The 14927-nt window shown below is 42.2% G+C and overlaps 1 protein-coding gene across 1 annotated transcript in view; it reads right to left on the bottom strand.

The window, feature by feature from the left end:
- Positions 1–14684, bottom strand: part of SUN3 (Sad1 and UNC84 domain containing 3) — a 40379-nt gene extending 25695 nt beyond the window's left edge. The window contains exons 1-3 of the mRNA XM_049715186.1: positions 14327–14684; positions 10270–10331; positions 1320–1423 (exon numbers count right to left, since the gene is read on the bottom strand). Of these exons, the coding sequence (XP_049571143.1) occupies positions 1320–1423; positions 10270–10331; positions 14327–14472 (312 nt within the window). The 5' untranslated portion in view covers positions 14473–14684. The remainder of the gene's footprint in view (positions 1–1319; positions 1424–10269; positions 10332–14326) is intronic.
- Positions 14685–14927: the final 243 nt, after the last annotated feature.

Here is a 14927-nt window from a genome sequence, read left to right as displayed (position 1 = left end):
CTTTATGCCTTAGAATGTGGCTCCAATACTTCGAGCTGTGACAAATTGGATGCAAGTGTTCACAAATGCTTCACGTGGCCAGTACTTTTTTTTTTTTTTATAACAAAACTGCCACAAGTTATCTAATTTTAAACCTTATAACTTCCAGCGAAGAGGGCACCAGCTCAGGTCCAAGGTCACTGACTGGATGGAGTTCATTGGTCTGTCCCTTCTTTCTGTGGAGCAGTGGTTGACTTGACCGAAGCTCCTGTCCTTCCTCCTTTCTCTCATCTTCAGAGGCCAAAGCATAGGACAGACAAGGTAACATCTGGAGTGCTGGGGTGCACCAGAGAGAGGACACCAGTGTCTGGTCTCAGGCTCAGTCCCTTTTGCTCTAACTAGCTTCAGGACAGATGGGAGGTCATTCTGTCCACAGCTCCAGGCAGTGGTTAACTGAAGTGTTAGTTGCCATTTTCCATGTGCTGAAGCTTCCCTTGGGGTGCTGGCTTAGTTTGTTCAGGCTGCTCCAGAATACCAGAGACTGGCTGGCTTATAAATAACAGTTTATTTCTCACAGTTGTGGAGACAGAAATTCAAGATCAAGGCACCAGCAGATTTGGTATCTGGTGAGAACCACTTCCTGTTCATAGACAGTGTCTCCTCACTGTGTCCTCACATGGCAGAGAGAGGGCAGGGAACCCTCTGGGATATCTTTTTTTATTTTTATTTTTTGGCCACACCATGTGCCATGCAGGATCTTAGTTTCCCGACCAGGGATCGAACCCACACACCCTGCAGTGGGACTGTGGAGTCTTAACCACTGGACTGCCAGGGAAGTCCCTGGGCTATCTTTTTTATAACGGGCACTAATCCCAATCATGGCGGTTCCACCCTCATGACTTAATCACTTCTCAAAGACCCCACCTCCTAATACCTGGGGTTAGGTTTCAACATATGAATGGGGGGGGACATAAATATTCAGCCTATGACATTCTAACCCTGGCCCCCCAAATTAATGTCCTTCTTGCATACAAAATGCATCCATTTTATCCCAACAGCTCAAAAGTCTTTGTTCATTCCAGCATCAACTTAAAAGTCTAAAGTCCAAAGCCTCAACTAAATGTCATCCAAGTCAGATATGGATGAGACCCCAGGTACAATTCATCCTGAAGCAAATTCCCCTCCAGCTATGAGGCTGTGAAATCAAACACATTAACTGCTTTCAAACATAGCAGCATAGGATAGACATTGCCATTGCAAAAGGGAGAAACAGGGAAGAAAGAAAGGGTAATGAATCACAAATCTAGTGTGTTAGATTTTAAATGAGTGACATACATCACCTGGTAATTGTAAAGCTGTGAACCATATTCTGCAATTACAGCATAAAATTGTCTGGATTTTTGAGGAAACTCTTTTTCTTTAAGCCTCATGTGATTTCTAAATCCTGTTAAGGAAAAGATTGACTTTGATTAAATAGTTTATCTGGAAACAGTTATAAGATATTTTACATTGATGAAACAAAATTCATATTTTCAGGCAGGACAAAAAAAAAATTTAAGTTCTTTCTCTGTGTCCATTTGGGCCTCCTCCCTCCCTAATATGCAGTGTGCATCTGCATTACACATTAACCAGGGTTCCTCAAAGACGGGAGTGAACTTTATATAAATATCAGCATGTCATTTTGACGTATGAGCTTTTGTCTCAAAAATGTATATGTGCCTTCGACTTCTAACAGGTGGAACAGTTCTCAGAACTACTGAGAGTCTGTCTCCTGAGATATAATCCTCAGTTTGCCTTGAATAAAATTCCTCTTTTTTCTTCTTAACCTAATTGTTAATTGAATTTTTGTGGACAACATATATTAATAGAGATTTCTCTAAGCAGGGAAGCTATATCAGATTCTTGGGTGACAATAATTTTAAATGGCAGCATAAGGGGCTCAAAAGCGTGTTCCTTCATTGAAACAATCATAAGCTTGCAAAGACTAACAGGACCAACTTTATTGGAATTCTGAAATCTAATCTCGAACTTACAGCAACCAGAGGACTGAAGAAAAGGGCAGATTAGTTTTGGAAAGAGAACAGTGCGGCATTATTGCTCACCTGCCCTACCATCTCCCACTCCCCAGAATGGTGGCAGTGGCTGTGCAGATGGCAGCCAAAGTTTCTGGTGCAGATGTTGTGCCAGGGGTCTAATACAGACATTGTTCTTCAACTAGTGTGACTCTGAGTTTTGACCTGCCTAGTGTTCCCCTGATTAGCTGGTGCAGAGGCTGACCTTTGTTTCTACCCACTCCCTTGGGCTAGAACAGTTTTCTGGGAGGCTGCAATGTCTGTTGAAAGATTTCAAGACATAAACTGGCCATGACATCTCTGAGGAAGCCCAAACATTGGACTAACTAGACAAAAACTTTATAACCCATCTGTCTTAAATATGCTCAAAAACTAAAGGAAACCATGGACAAAGAACTAAAGAAAACCAAAGAAATGAAGTATGAATAAAATGATAATACCAATAGAAAAATTATAAAAGGAACCAAATACAAATTCTGGAGCTGAAAAGTACAATAACTGAAATGAAAAAATTCACTGAAAGGGCTCAACAGCAGATGTGAGTAGGCAAAAGAGAGAATCAATGAACTCAGAGACAGAACAATTGAAATTATCAAGTATGACGATGAGGAGGAGAAAGAATAAAGAAAGTACACAGGGCTTGAGAGACCTGCAAAACAGCCTCAAACTTATCAATGTACACTATGGGAGTCCCAGAAGAAGACAGAGCAAACGATATCTGAATAAATAATAGCTGAAAACTTCCCAATTTGATGAAAAGCATAAATCTACACATCCAAGAAGCTTAACAAACTCTAACTAGGATAAACTTAAGGAGACTTATACTAGGACACACTATAATCAGTCAGTCAAAAGTCAAAGACAGATAATTTTTTTTTATTTTTTTACATCTTCATTGGAGTATAATTGCTTTATAATGTTGTGTTTGTTTCTACTGTACAACAAAGTAAATCAGCTATATGTATACATATATCCCCATATCCCCTCCCTCTTGAGCCTCCCTCCCACCCTTGGTAGTGTATATATGTCATTGCTACTCTCTCACTTCATCCCAGCTTCCCCTTCCCCTTCCCCACTGTGTCCTCAAGTCCAAAGACAGAGAATCTTGAAAAGAGCAAGATAAATACTACTTGTCAAGTACAAGGAATCCTTAATAAGAATATTATCAGATCTCTGAATATTATCAGAAACTATGGAAGCCAGAAGTTGGTGGGATGACATATTTAACATGCTGAAAGGAAAAAAAAACAAAACATGCCAACCAAGAATTCTATATCCACCCAAATTATCCTTCAAAATGAAGAGGAAATTAAGACATTCCCAGAAAACAAAAACTGAAGAAGTTATTGCCAGAATACCTGCCCTACAGTAAATGCTAAAGGAACTCCTTCAGGCTGAAGTGAAAGGGCACTAGTCAATGTCATGAGTCAATGTCATCTGGAGAAAATCAATATCTCCAGTAAAGGCAACTATAAGTTTAAATAAGTAAATATAAAAGCCAGTATTATTGTATTTTTGCTTCATAACTCTTTTTATTTCCTGCATGATTAAAAAGACAAATGCATAAAAATAATTATAGATCTATGTTAGTGGATACACAATATGAGGCCACAATCACCCTGATACCAAAACCAGACAAAGATGTCACAAAGAAAGAAAATTACAGGCCAATATCACTGATGAACATAGATGCAAAAATCCTCAACAAAATACTAGCAAACAGAATCCAACAGCACATTAAAAGGATCATACACCATGATCAAGTGGGCTTTATTCCAGGAATGCAAGGATTCTTCAATAAATGCAAATCAATCAATGTGATACACCATATTAACAAATGGAAGGAGAAAAACCATATGATCATCTCAATAGATGCAGAAAAAGCTTTCGACAAAATTCAACACCCATTTATGATAAAAACCCTGCAGAAAGTAGGTGTAGAGGGAAATTTCCTCAACATATTAAAGGCCATACATGACAAACCCACAGCCAACATCGTCCTCAATGATGAAAAACTGAAACCATTTCCAGTAAGATCAGGAACAAGACAAGGTTACCCACTCTCACCAATCTTATTCAACATAGTTTTGGAAGTTTTAGCCACAGCAATCAGAGAAGAAAAGGAAATAAAAGGAATCCAAATTGGAAAAGAAGAAGTAAAGCTGTCACTGTTTGCAGATGACATGATACTATACACAGAGAATCCAAAAGATGCTACCAGAAAACTACTAGAGCTAATCAATGAATTTGGTAAAGTAGCAGAATACAAAATTAATGCACAGAAATCTCTGGCATTCCTATACACGAATGATGAAAAATCTGAAAATGAAATTAAGAAAACTCTCCCATTTACCATTGCAACAAAAAGAATAAAATATCTAGGAATAAACCTACCTAAGGAGACAAAAGACCTGCATGCAGAAAATTATAAGACACTGATGAAAGAAAGTAAAGATAATACAAATAGATGGAGAGATATACAATGTTCTTGGATTGGAAGAATCAACATTGTGAAAATGACTCTACTACCCAAAGCAATGTACAGATTCAATGCAATCCCTATCAAACTACCACTGGCATTTTTCACAGAACTAGAAAAAAATTTCACAATTTGTATGGAAACAGAACAAAACCCATATAGCCAAAGCAATCTTGAGAACAGAAAATGGAGTTGGAGGAATCAGGCTCCCTGACTTCAGACTATACTACAAAGCTACAGTAATCAAGACAGTATGGTACTGGCACAAAAATAGAAATATAGCTCAATGGAACAGGATAGAAAGCCCAGAGATAAACACACGCACCTATGGTCACCTTATCTTTGATAAAGGAGGCAAGAATATACAGTGGAGAAAAGACAGCCTCTTCAATAAGTGGTGCTGGGAAAACTGGACAGGTACATGTAAAACTATGAGATTAGAACACTCCCTAACACCATACACAAAAATTAGCTCAAAATGGATTAAAGACCTAAATGTAAGGCCAGAAACTATCAAACTCTTAGAGGAAAACATAGGCAGAACACTCTATGACATAAATCACAGCAAGATCCTTTTTGACCCATCTCCTAGAGAAATGGAAATAAAAACAAAAATAAACAAATGGGACCTAATGAAACTTAAAAGCTTTTGTGCAGCAAAGGAAACCATAAACAAGACCAAAAGACAACCCTCAGAATGGGAGAAAATATTTGCAAATGAAGCAACTGACAAAGGATTAATCTCCAAAATTTACAAGCAGCTCATGCAGCTAAATAACAAAAAAACAAACAACCCAATCCAAAAATGGGCAGAAGACCTAAATAGACATTTCTCCAAAGAAGATATACAGACTGCCAACAAACACATGAAAGAATGCTCAACATCATTAATCATTAGAGAAATGCAAAGCAAAACTACAATGAGATATCATCTCACACCTGTCAGAATGGCCATCATCAAAAAATCTAGAAACAATAAATGCTGGAGAGGGTATGGAGAAAAGGCAACATTCTTGCACTGCTGGTGGGAATGTAAATTGAATCAGCCACTATGGAAAACAGTATGGAGGTTCCTTAAAAAACTACAAATAGAATTACCATATGACCCAGCAATCCCACTACTGGGCATATACCCTGAGAAAACCATAATTCAAAAAGAGTCATGTACCAAAATGTTCATTGCAGCTCTATTTACAATAACCAGGAGATGGAAGCAACCTAAGAGTCCCTCATTGGATGAATGGATAAAGAAGATGTGGCACATATATAAAATATAATATTACTCAGCCATAAAAAGAAATGAAATTGAGTTATTTGTAGTGAGGTGGATGGATCTAGAGTCTGTCATACAGAGTGAAGTAAGTCAGAAAGAGAAAAAGAAATACCGTATGCTAACACATATATTTGGAATCTAAGGAAAAAAAAAAATCATGAAGAACCTAGGTGTAAGACGTGAATACAGACACACACCTACTAGAGAATGGACTTCAGGATATGGGGAGGGGTAAGGGTAAGCTGTGACAAAGTGAGACAGTGGCATGGACATATATACACTACCAAATGTAAAATAGATAGCTAGTGGGAAGCAACCTCATGGCACAGGGAGATCAGCTCCGTGCTTTGTGACCACCTAGAGGGGTGGGATAGGGAGGGTGGGAAGGAGTGAGACACAAGAGCGAAGAGATATGGGAACATATGTATATGTATAACTGATTCACTTTGTTATAAAGCAGAAACTAACACACCATTGTAAAGCAATTATACTCCAATAAAGGTGTTAAAAAAAAGGGTGTAATTTTTGACAACAGCATAAAAGAGGAAGGGATGTAGCTGTATAAGAGCAGAGTATTTATATGCTGTTGAAGTTATGTTGGTACCAATTCAGGCTATATTTTATGAATTCAGAGTGTTAGTTGTAATCTCCCTGGTAGTCACCATGAAAACTTCTAAAACATATCCACAAAATGAGAAGAAAATCAAAACAGTACACTACAGGGACGTCCCTGTTGGTCCAGTGGATAAGACTGTGTGCTTCCATTGCATGGGGTGCAGGTTTGATCCCTTATCAGGGAACTAGGATCCCACATGCTGTGCGGCACAGCCAAGAAAAAAAAAACACAAAAAATAATTAAACACAAAAGGCAATAATGAATAAAATGAGGACCAAACAAGGTATAAGACAGAGAAAACAATAGGAAAATGGCGGAATTCTTTTCTTATCAGTAATTACTTTACATGTAAATGGATTAAACTCTCCAATCAAAATAAAGACTGCCAGAATGGATTAAAAAAACATGATCCAACTATATGTTGCCTACAGGAGACACATTTTACAACCTAAACAGAAAACTATAAAAGAATGCTGAAAGGTATTTTGTAAAGATGTAAATAAATCAGGATGCTTACTATTGTTAAGATGACAATACTATCTGAAACTGTCTATAGATTCCAAGCAATCCCTGTCAAATTCCAACAATGTGGTCCAGGCATAAAGATAGACATATAGACCAATGGGATAGAATTTCACATCCAGAAATAAGCCCATACATCTATGGCTGATTGAAGTTTTTGACAAGGGTGTCAAGACCATTCAATGGGGAAAATAGTCTTTTCAACAAATGATGCTGAGATAACTGGATGTCCATTTGCTAAAAAATGAATTTGGATCCTTACTTCATGCTATATACAAAAATTAACTCAAAATGGATCAATGAGCTAAATATAAGAGCGAAAATCATACAACTCTCAGAAAAGACATAGAAGTAAATTGTCATGACCGAAAATTTAGTAATGGATTCTTAGATATGACACCATTAAAATTAAAACATTTTGTGCATCAAAGGACATTACTCAAAAAGTGAAAGGGCAACCTACTGAATGAAAGAAAATATCTGCAAATTATATATCTGAGAAGGGTCTAATATCCAGAATATATTAATATAAAGGACTCTTACAAGTCTAACCACAAAAAGACAAAAGCCCAATCAAATGGGCAAAGGACTAGAAGAGACTTTCTCCAAAGAAGATATATAGATGTGAAACAAGCACATAAAAAGTGGCTCAATATTAGTCAACATCAATCATTCGGGAAATGCAAATCAAAACCACAATGAGACAGCACTTCACATCCACCAGGATGGCTACAATCCTAAAAAATGGAGAATAACAAGTGTCGGTGAGGATGTGTGGAAACTGGGACCATCATACATTGCTGGTGGGAAAGTGAAATGGTGCAGCTTCTCTGGAAAAGAGTTTGGCAATTCCTCCCTAGCAATTTGCTAGTAGGAATATAATACAAAGAATTGAAAAGAGGTACAGTAAGTCCACTACATGTGAATGAGTTCTGTTCTGAGAGCTAGTTCATAAGTCCAATTTTTTCATAAGTCCAAATACTTATAATACTTTTCCCACAAATAATACATAAAAAACAAACAAACACAAAAAATAAAGAAAACATTTTAAATTCTACAGCATAGTGCCTTGAAAAGTACAGTAGTACAACAGCTGGCATACAGGGGCTGGCATCGAGGGAACAGGCAAGAAATAAAGATACTGTCCTACAGTACTCTATACAGTACTGTATAGTACACAAAAGCACAACCACTTATAGAGGATGCACACACATGACAATGTACACCAGACATGTGAACTAAGTTATGTGATTGGACATGTGGACGTACGTTCAAATCTTTGGAAGTTCACAACGTGAAGGCTCGTATGTAGAGGACTTACCGTATTCAAACAAGTACATGTATACACATGTTCATAGAAGCACTATTCACAACAGCCGAAAGGTGGAAGCAGTGGATGCCCATCCAGAGTTGACTGGATAAACAAGTTGTGGTCTATTCATACAATGGAATATTATTCATCCACAAAAAGGAATGAAGCACTTATTCATCTACAACATGATGAGCCTCAAAAACATGATGCTTAGTGAAAGAAGCCAGACAAAAATGGTCATCCATTGTATGGTTCCGTTTATATGACACATTCAGAGCATGTTAATCCTTAGAAACAGAAGCAGATTGGTGGTTGCCAGGGGATAGGGGAGGGGCAATGGGGAGTGACTGATTAATGGGTGTGGGGTTTCTTTTGGGGTTGATGAAAATGTTTCGGAATTAGAAGTGGTGGGTGTACAACACTGTGAATGCACTCAATGCCACTAAACTGTTCACTTCTAAATGGTTAATTTTATGTTATGTGGATTTCACCCCAGTAGATAAAAAAAAGGGATCTGAGGGGCTTCCCTGGTGGCGCAGTGGTTAAGAATCCGCCTGCCAATGCAGGGGACACAGGTTCCAGCCCTGGTCTGGGAAGATCCCACATGCCGCAGAGCAACTAAGCCCGTGCGCCACAACTACTGAGCCTGCGCTCTAGAGCCCATAAGCCACAACTACTGAGCCCGTGTGCCACAACTATTGAGGCTGTGCTCTAGAGCCGGTGCTCCACAACAAGAAAAGCCACTGCAATAAGAAACCTGCACACCGCAATGAAGAGTAGCCCCTGTTTGCTGCAACTAGAGAAAGCCCGTGCACAGCAACGAAGACCCAATGCAGCCGAAAATAAATTAAAAAAAAAAAAAGGGTCTGAGTCCACTTTAATTCCATTGAAATCATTCACACATCAGTGGTGTCTAAAATGGATCTGGCCCCTTTGTGGGCAACTGGGCAAGCTTACAGTGGGGAAAGACAAAGAAGAAGTTTGCATGCACTGTGAAGATGTATCTTAAAAGATATCAAAGGAATATAGGGTATTCATTTCCAAAACAAGGAAAATCCTGAGCACAAATAGTTCTACCGTTCACATGGCGTGTTCCTGACACAGGCAGGGAGGTGGAGCCTAAGAAGAGCAGACGTGGATCACTGTACATGGGGCTAGGGTGGAGCTGTGGGAAATCTCATCACAGAGGGTTCATGAGTCAGGGGCGGGCAGCAGCAAGGGGTCGAGGGTGCGGGGGTGGCCCCCTGAGGTTCACAGACTGAAATCAGCAGAGATGAAGACCAGACAGCTGGAAGCAGCAGAGCCAGGCAGCGTGCAGTTCTCGGTAGGAACTGGAATGTTCAAAGTCTAGTCTAGAGGTCTGCTGAGATGGGGTGGGTGCTCAGGGCACTAAGATGCGGCTAAAGGAAGGCTGGTGCAAGCTTCACAGAGCCCTCGGTCCAGGTATCTGCATGCAGTCCCAGCTAAATAGCCCCCAGTGCCATGTAAAACAGCATTTCGTGGTGGAACTGGGTGGAACTCTTTCATGGGCAGTCTACACTTCAGGTTGTCTGCATACCACAGAGCAGGTTTCCGGTGTGCTAGGGTTTGTGATGGGTGATATTTACAGTCAGAAAACTGCAAACTGCATGCTCCATCATTTCTTCAAGAATCCTATGATAAGCCAGAGCCTTTGGTTGTCAAAATCCCATAAGATGAGTCACCCAGATTTAGAAAAGGTCAATTGTATGTGTTTGCAATAAAAATATAAAGGATTCTTAACTTCACAGCAACTTCTTTCATTTTAAACTGTGATTCTAAGAGAAATAAAGTACTTGCTAAGTTTTCACAAAGATGCCCATATTACTTTTACGATCAGAAATAAAAGACAAAAAAAAAAAGGAATGGTTCAAGAGCGTGCAGTCCCTTCCAGGCTCCTGTGGCATTTATTACAAATGTGAGTCATTCCACTGTGATGTCTCTCACCACACACATCCTGTGAAATGGCTTCAAGGATCATTATTTAGGAGGACTCACCTAGAAGAAGAAATGTCAGTATAAACACCACACTCGTGACAGTCTTCCATGATCGAGTTAACCTGAAAAGAAGAAGAAGAACAGCAAAAAGAATTTAACAACACACCACCCTTAACCTTTAATTTGAACTTTAACCTCTACAACCAAGTCAAGAAACAGGACTAGGCTGAGTATGTGAGTTAATTTAATTCCTAATCCACTATCTGTGAAATTGAGGGAAAACAGTATTCAGGCTGGTGCATATACATATTCACACATACATACACACCCCTCTCTTTCACACACATTACTGTCATGCTGTTCCATGTTTTTATGCCTATAAATGCTTATAAAGAAGAAAACAGAGGTCTGTTTTCTTAGAGGTCTGCAATGTAGTGTGAGCCAAAGAGAAAAAAGAAAAGTCAGAGTCTGATTTTGTGGAAATTCGGTATTCAGCTAAAGAACTACGACAATGAGCAACTATCTGATAAAATTCTTGAAAGCAATCCTAACCTTCTTTCCCGCTTTTTATTGAAGTACAACATACACACAGAAAAGAGCACAAACCATCACACAGCTCAGTGGACCTTCACAAAATGAACGTATCCATGTAACTTCACCCAGAACAAGGAAAGAGCACGGCGGCTGGTCAGCAGCCCCTCTGGGCCCCCATCAGACCCTGCATTTCCCGCCCCTGAAGGGCACCTCTCTCCCAGGCTCTGTGCCCACTGAGTAGGCTTCCTGGTTGGGAAGAATCGTAAACGGAACATATGTGTGGCTGATCCTCTGAATGTTCGCGAGCCATCCATGGCCTCACGCTGCGTGGCTGGAGCCCCTTCATTCTTATCACTGCAGAGTACCCCACTGTGTGAGTGCACAGACGGGTACCATCCTAACGCTGGTGGGCATTAGGGGCCGTGATGCACAACACCGTTGCAGTCTTACAAACGATGCTGCTGTGAGCGCTCTTGTCCGTGGCTTTTGATGAACACACCGTGTGTATTTCATTTAGGTGAACTCCCAAGAGAGGAACTGCTGGGTGGTAGAGTCTGTGCACAGTCAGCCTCAGTAGATTTTTCCAAAGAGTTTTACAATGTGATCCCGGTTATAACCTTTTCACATCCAACTTTAAAGATTGTTTAAAAAGAAAAAAAAAGACAATGGCTAAAATAGGCTAACCACGTTAAGACAGAAGGCTAGGAGCTTTGGGACAAAGTACTCTAAGGTGGCAGACTGAAATTTCTATTTAAAATGTACGAAAAACTAGGTAAAGGTGAATCACTCATTAATTACAGATGGCACCTTGACGTAGCAGGAGAGGCACTGGGTCACAACTTAGGAAAGAGGGCGTTGTTACTGAACGCAAGTCTGTGGGCCCAATGCACAGTGAGGGCAGACAAAACAGAAACGTTGGAGCGTGGAGCAGAGAAAGTTTTATTTCAGGGCCGATGAAGGAGATGGTGGCTCACGCCTGAAATCCCCAGAACTCCCTGAAGCCTTTCAGCAAAGCGCTTTAGTAGGAAAGGTGGGGGATGGGCGTGGTTGGTTGCTGCAGGCTTCCTGGTGTCAGAGCCTTTGTTCTCGCAGCTGTCCGGGAAGGTCAGGTCAAGATGTTCCTATAAACCTCCATCAAAACAAATGTTATCCTCTGTCCTGCAAGTTTCTATCTAAAGGTGTAATGCTCTTAAAGGTCGTAGACAAGAAAGAGAAAGACAGGCATTAAATTCCTTCTCCATGCGCCCTTGCGGCATCATCACCCCACATCTTACTTGTTCAGGTCCCACGTCTTGACTTTCGCCCTCCGAGGTCCAGGCCATGGCTGAGGGGACGGGGGTCCCTGTGCGGGCCGGTCACCCTGCCAGGGGGCGCTCATCCAGCACACAGTCTGGGTCTTCCTGCCAGTGCCCAGGCCCCGCTGAGGAATCTCAGCTGGCAGTGCCCTCAGGGCCAGGTTCCCAGACCTGCCAGGCCATCATCACTGAGGGAGCCAGGTGCCCAGGACCCAGCCGGCCCTCAGCCTCCTCAGGCCACGTAAATGGGGACCAGGTCCCTCGGACCCTTGGAGACGGACGTGTGCCCACAGTCTGGCGACAACCTCCTGCTGCCCGCCCTGCCCCTATGGCACTGCTGGGCCTGAGTTTCAGCAAGTCCTTTGAGCAGTTTGAGTTTGGGGTTTTGACCTGTTACGAGCTAGTTTCCATCAACAGAAAGGCAGAATTCCCTGCTCCAGGCGAATGAAGAATGGCTGAGCAAGGGACCTCAAGTCTGGAAGCTGCTTCATTCATAGTGCTGCACCCTGCTCACGAGAGAGACCGGGCAAGAGGCCACTGACAAATGAATGACTCGAGAGGCTGCAGTTTACTGTCATAATTTCACACTGCTGCCTAAGTGCATTTTTTAAAAAAGAATGTCTTTCTCTTTCATAACCCTTGTCCCCCACTTGCTGTAATTAACCTAAACCCCCAGGCCACAGAAAGTAACATTGCTGTTTAACATTATGCGAACCAGACAGGAATTTCCTGAATTCGTTTGAGCTAGTTGACCAAATGGACAGATTTACTCCCTCAGGGATCTGCTCCTGAGCTGGACTGTCCATTGGGCTTGTAACCTGACAGCTCCCGAAGCAGCTCAAACCCCGCAGGGAGTATAGACTCAGGACTGTCAGGGAGGAAAACATTTTCCTCTCCCCTCCTAGGTTCCTCTGGCTGGTCTAAGAATTAAATGGACCTGAGACAGATTAAGCAAACACAAGTTTTATAACACGTACGTGTGAGGGAGGCCAGGAAAACGAAGTCGCTCGCCCGAAGTCGCTCGCCCAGATGGCTGAGACCCTCACCTCAAATACCATCTTCAGCTAAAGGCAGAAGAGGAGGTCAGGGTTGGGACTTCAGAGGGGAGGGAGGCAGTTCACATGGGGATGGAAAAGCAAGTGTCTGGTATATAAAAGCGGAGACAGTGGGACACAGAGTGGACTCTGATGTCTGGGCCCTGCCAGTCCCCACCCCTTGCCCCAATTCTTTGCAGACATCCCTCCCTGCTGATAGCTCTGTTCCAGGGACGGTCCCTTTATCTCAGTTCTTTACACAGCTAAGGGGAAGGTAAAAAGAACCTCCTGAGTCTTCTGTTTCTTCAAAATAATCGGCCTAAATGAACCCTCATGCCAAAGAGACATATTTTATGGGGGGAGGGCAAATTTTGTTCCTCTACAGAATGAGCCACCTAATTCCCCCCATATAGAATCTTTAAGTGGCTTATCCATCTACAAAAAGCAATCATGTCTATTGTCCATCCAGGGTGGTGAGAATGTGCTAAAAGCAACAGAGAGGAAGGTCTTCCCAGCCCTCTTCTCCGAACGTGCAGTCTTAAAACCACCTTGAAATCTCACTGGTCACCTGGGGGATCCACTGTCTAAAGAGAGTTACTCAGGTCATGGACCCCTCCCGAGGGACTGGCTTAGTGAAAATCACCACATACCTCATTAACCAAAGGTTAACTAAGCTTTTTGATTAAACCTTAGCTGTTACCATGGGGACGGTTACTTCATTACTCTTAGTTTTGTTTTCCCAGCAGGCAGCTCCAAGGGGGCAGGTGAAGGGTCTTGGGTCTTTGGGCCACCCAAGTGGCCGGGGCTTTCCTGCTGTCTCCTCACGTGCTCTAACTAGAGGAGACAGTTATTAGCTCAAAATGTGTACCCACTAACAGCCTGTGTAGTCAATTCTCACCCAAGGACGTAACAAATGCCCTCTGTGTCCAGAGTCGTAAAGCTCAGCGCTGGACCCTGCACACGACAGAGACCGGGCAAGAGGCCACTGACGAATGACCGGAGATGCTGCAGGTTACAATCACATAATTTCACACTGCTGCCAAAGTGACATTAAGAAAGAATGTCTTCTCTTTTATAACCCTTGTCCCCCACTTGCTGTAATTCACCTAAAAACCCTGCCGTAGAAAGAAGACAGCAGTCCACAGAAAGTACTGGGATTCAGAGAAACTTCAGACGCTTTCTCTATAAAGGAGGGTTATTTTCCAGGTGAACAGAGCACATAGGACACATGACACATATACCACCAGATCTTACTGAATCCCCCCTGCAAGTATGTACCCGCTGGCGTCAGGGTTTTCCTGCTCGGAGAGCACAGTGCTCCTGCCTGGGCTGCTGCTGGCTTCCTCAGAAGGAGCCCTGAAGAGCCAGGCGCTCCACCTCGACCTGGGTCTTCCACTCATTTTCCCCACGAGGAACAAATTGCTGGTAGATGGGATACCGTCCGCTGTCTCTTTGCTACTTGATGGAAAACATGATGCGATCCATAATGCGCTTTGTGTTGGTTTGGGTTTTGTCTTCTTACTTCTCAGGTGGTTGTCCTTCGAGGAGGAAACCGAGTGAACAAACCTTGAGATGCCTCAGGCTCTTCTGTTGCATCACCTTCTGTGACGCATCACAATGGCCCAGCCCCACGCAGCGGGTGCACGCGGCCCCCTCCACCAGCCAGCACACATCCTGAGTGTACATCACAGTGCTTTACGGCAGCAGCTCCCAAACATACCAGGAAATGCCAGGGTACCCGTACCCACTGTTCTCAATTTTTTTTTATTAATTTTTTTTTTCTTTTGCCCATGCCTCACGGCATGTAGGATCTTCATTCCCCAACCAAGGATCGAATCCGTGCCCCCTGCAGTGG

The sequence above is a fragment of the Orcinus orca genome, chromosome 9, assembly GCF_937001465.1.
Source record: "Orcinus orca chromosome 9, mOrcOrc1.1, whole genome shotgun sequence".
NCBI classification, from domain to species: Eukaryota; Metazoa; Chordata; class Mammalia; order Artiodactyla; family Delphinidae; genus Orcinus; species Orcinus orca.
The sequence above is the reverse complement of the archived record's forward strand: the minus strand, read 5'-3'. Positions and strand labels throughout refer to the sequence as shown.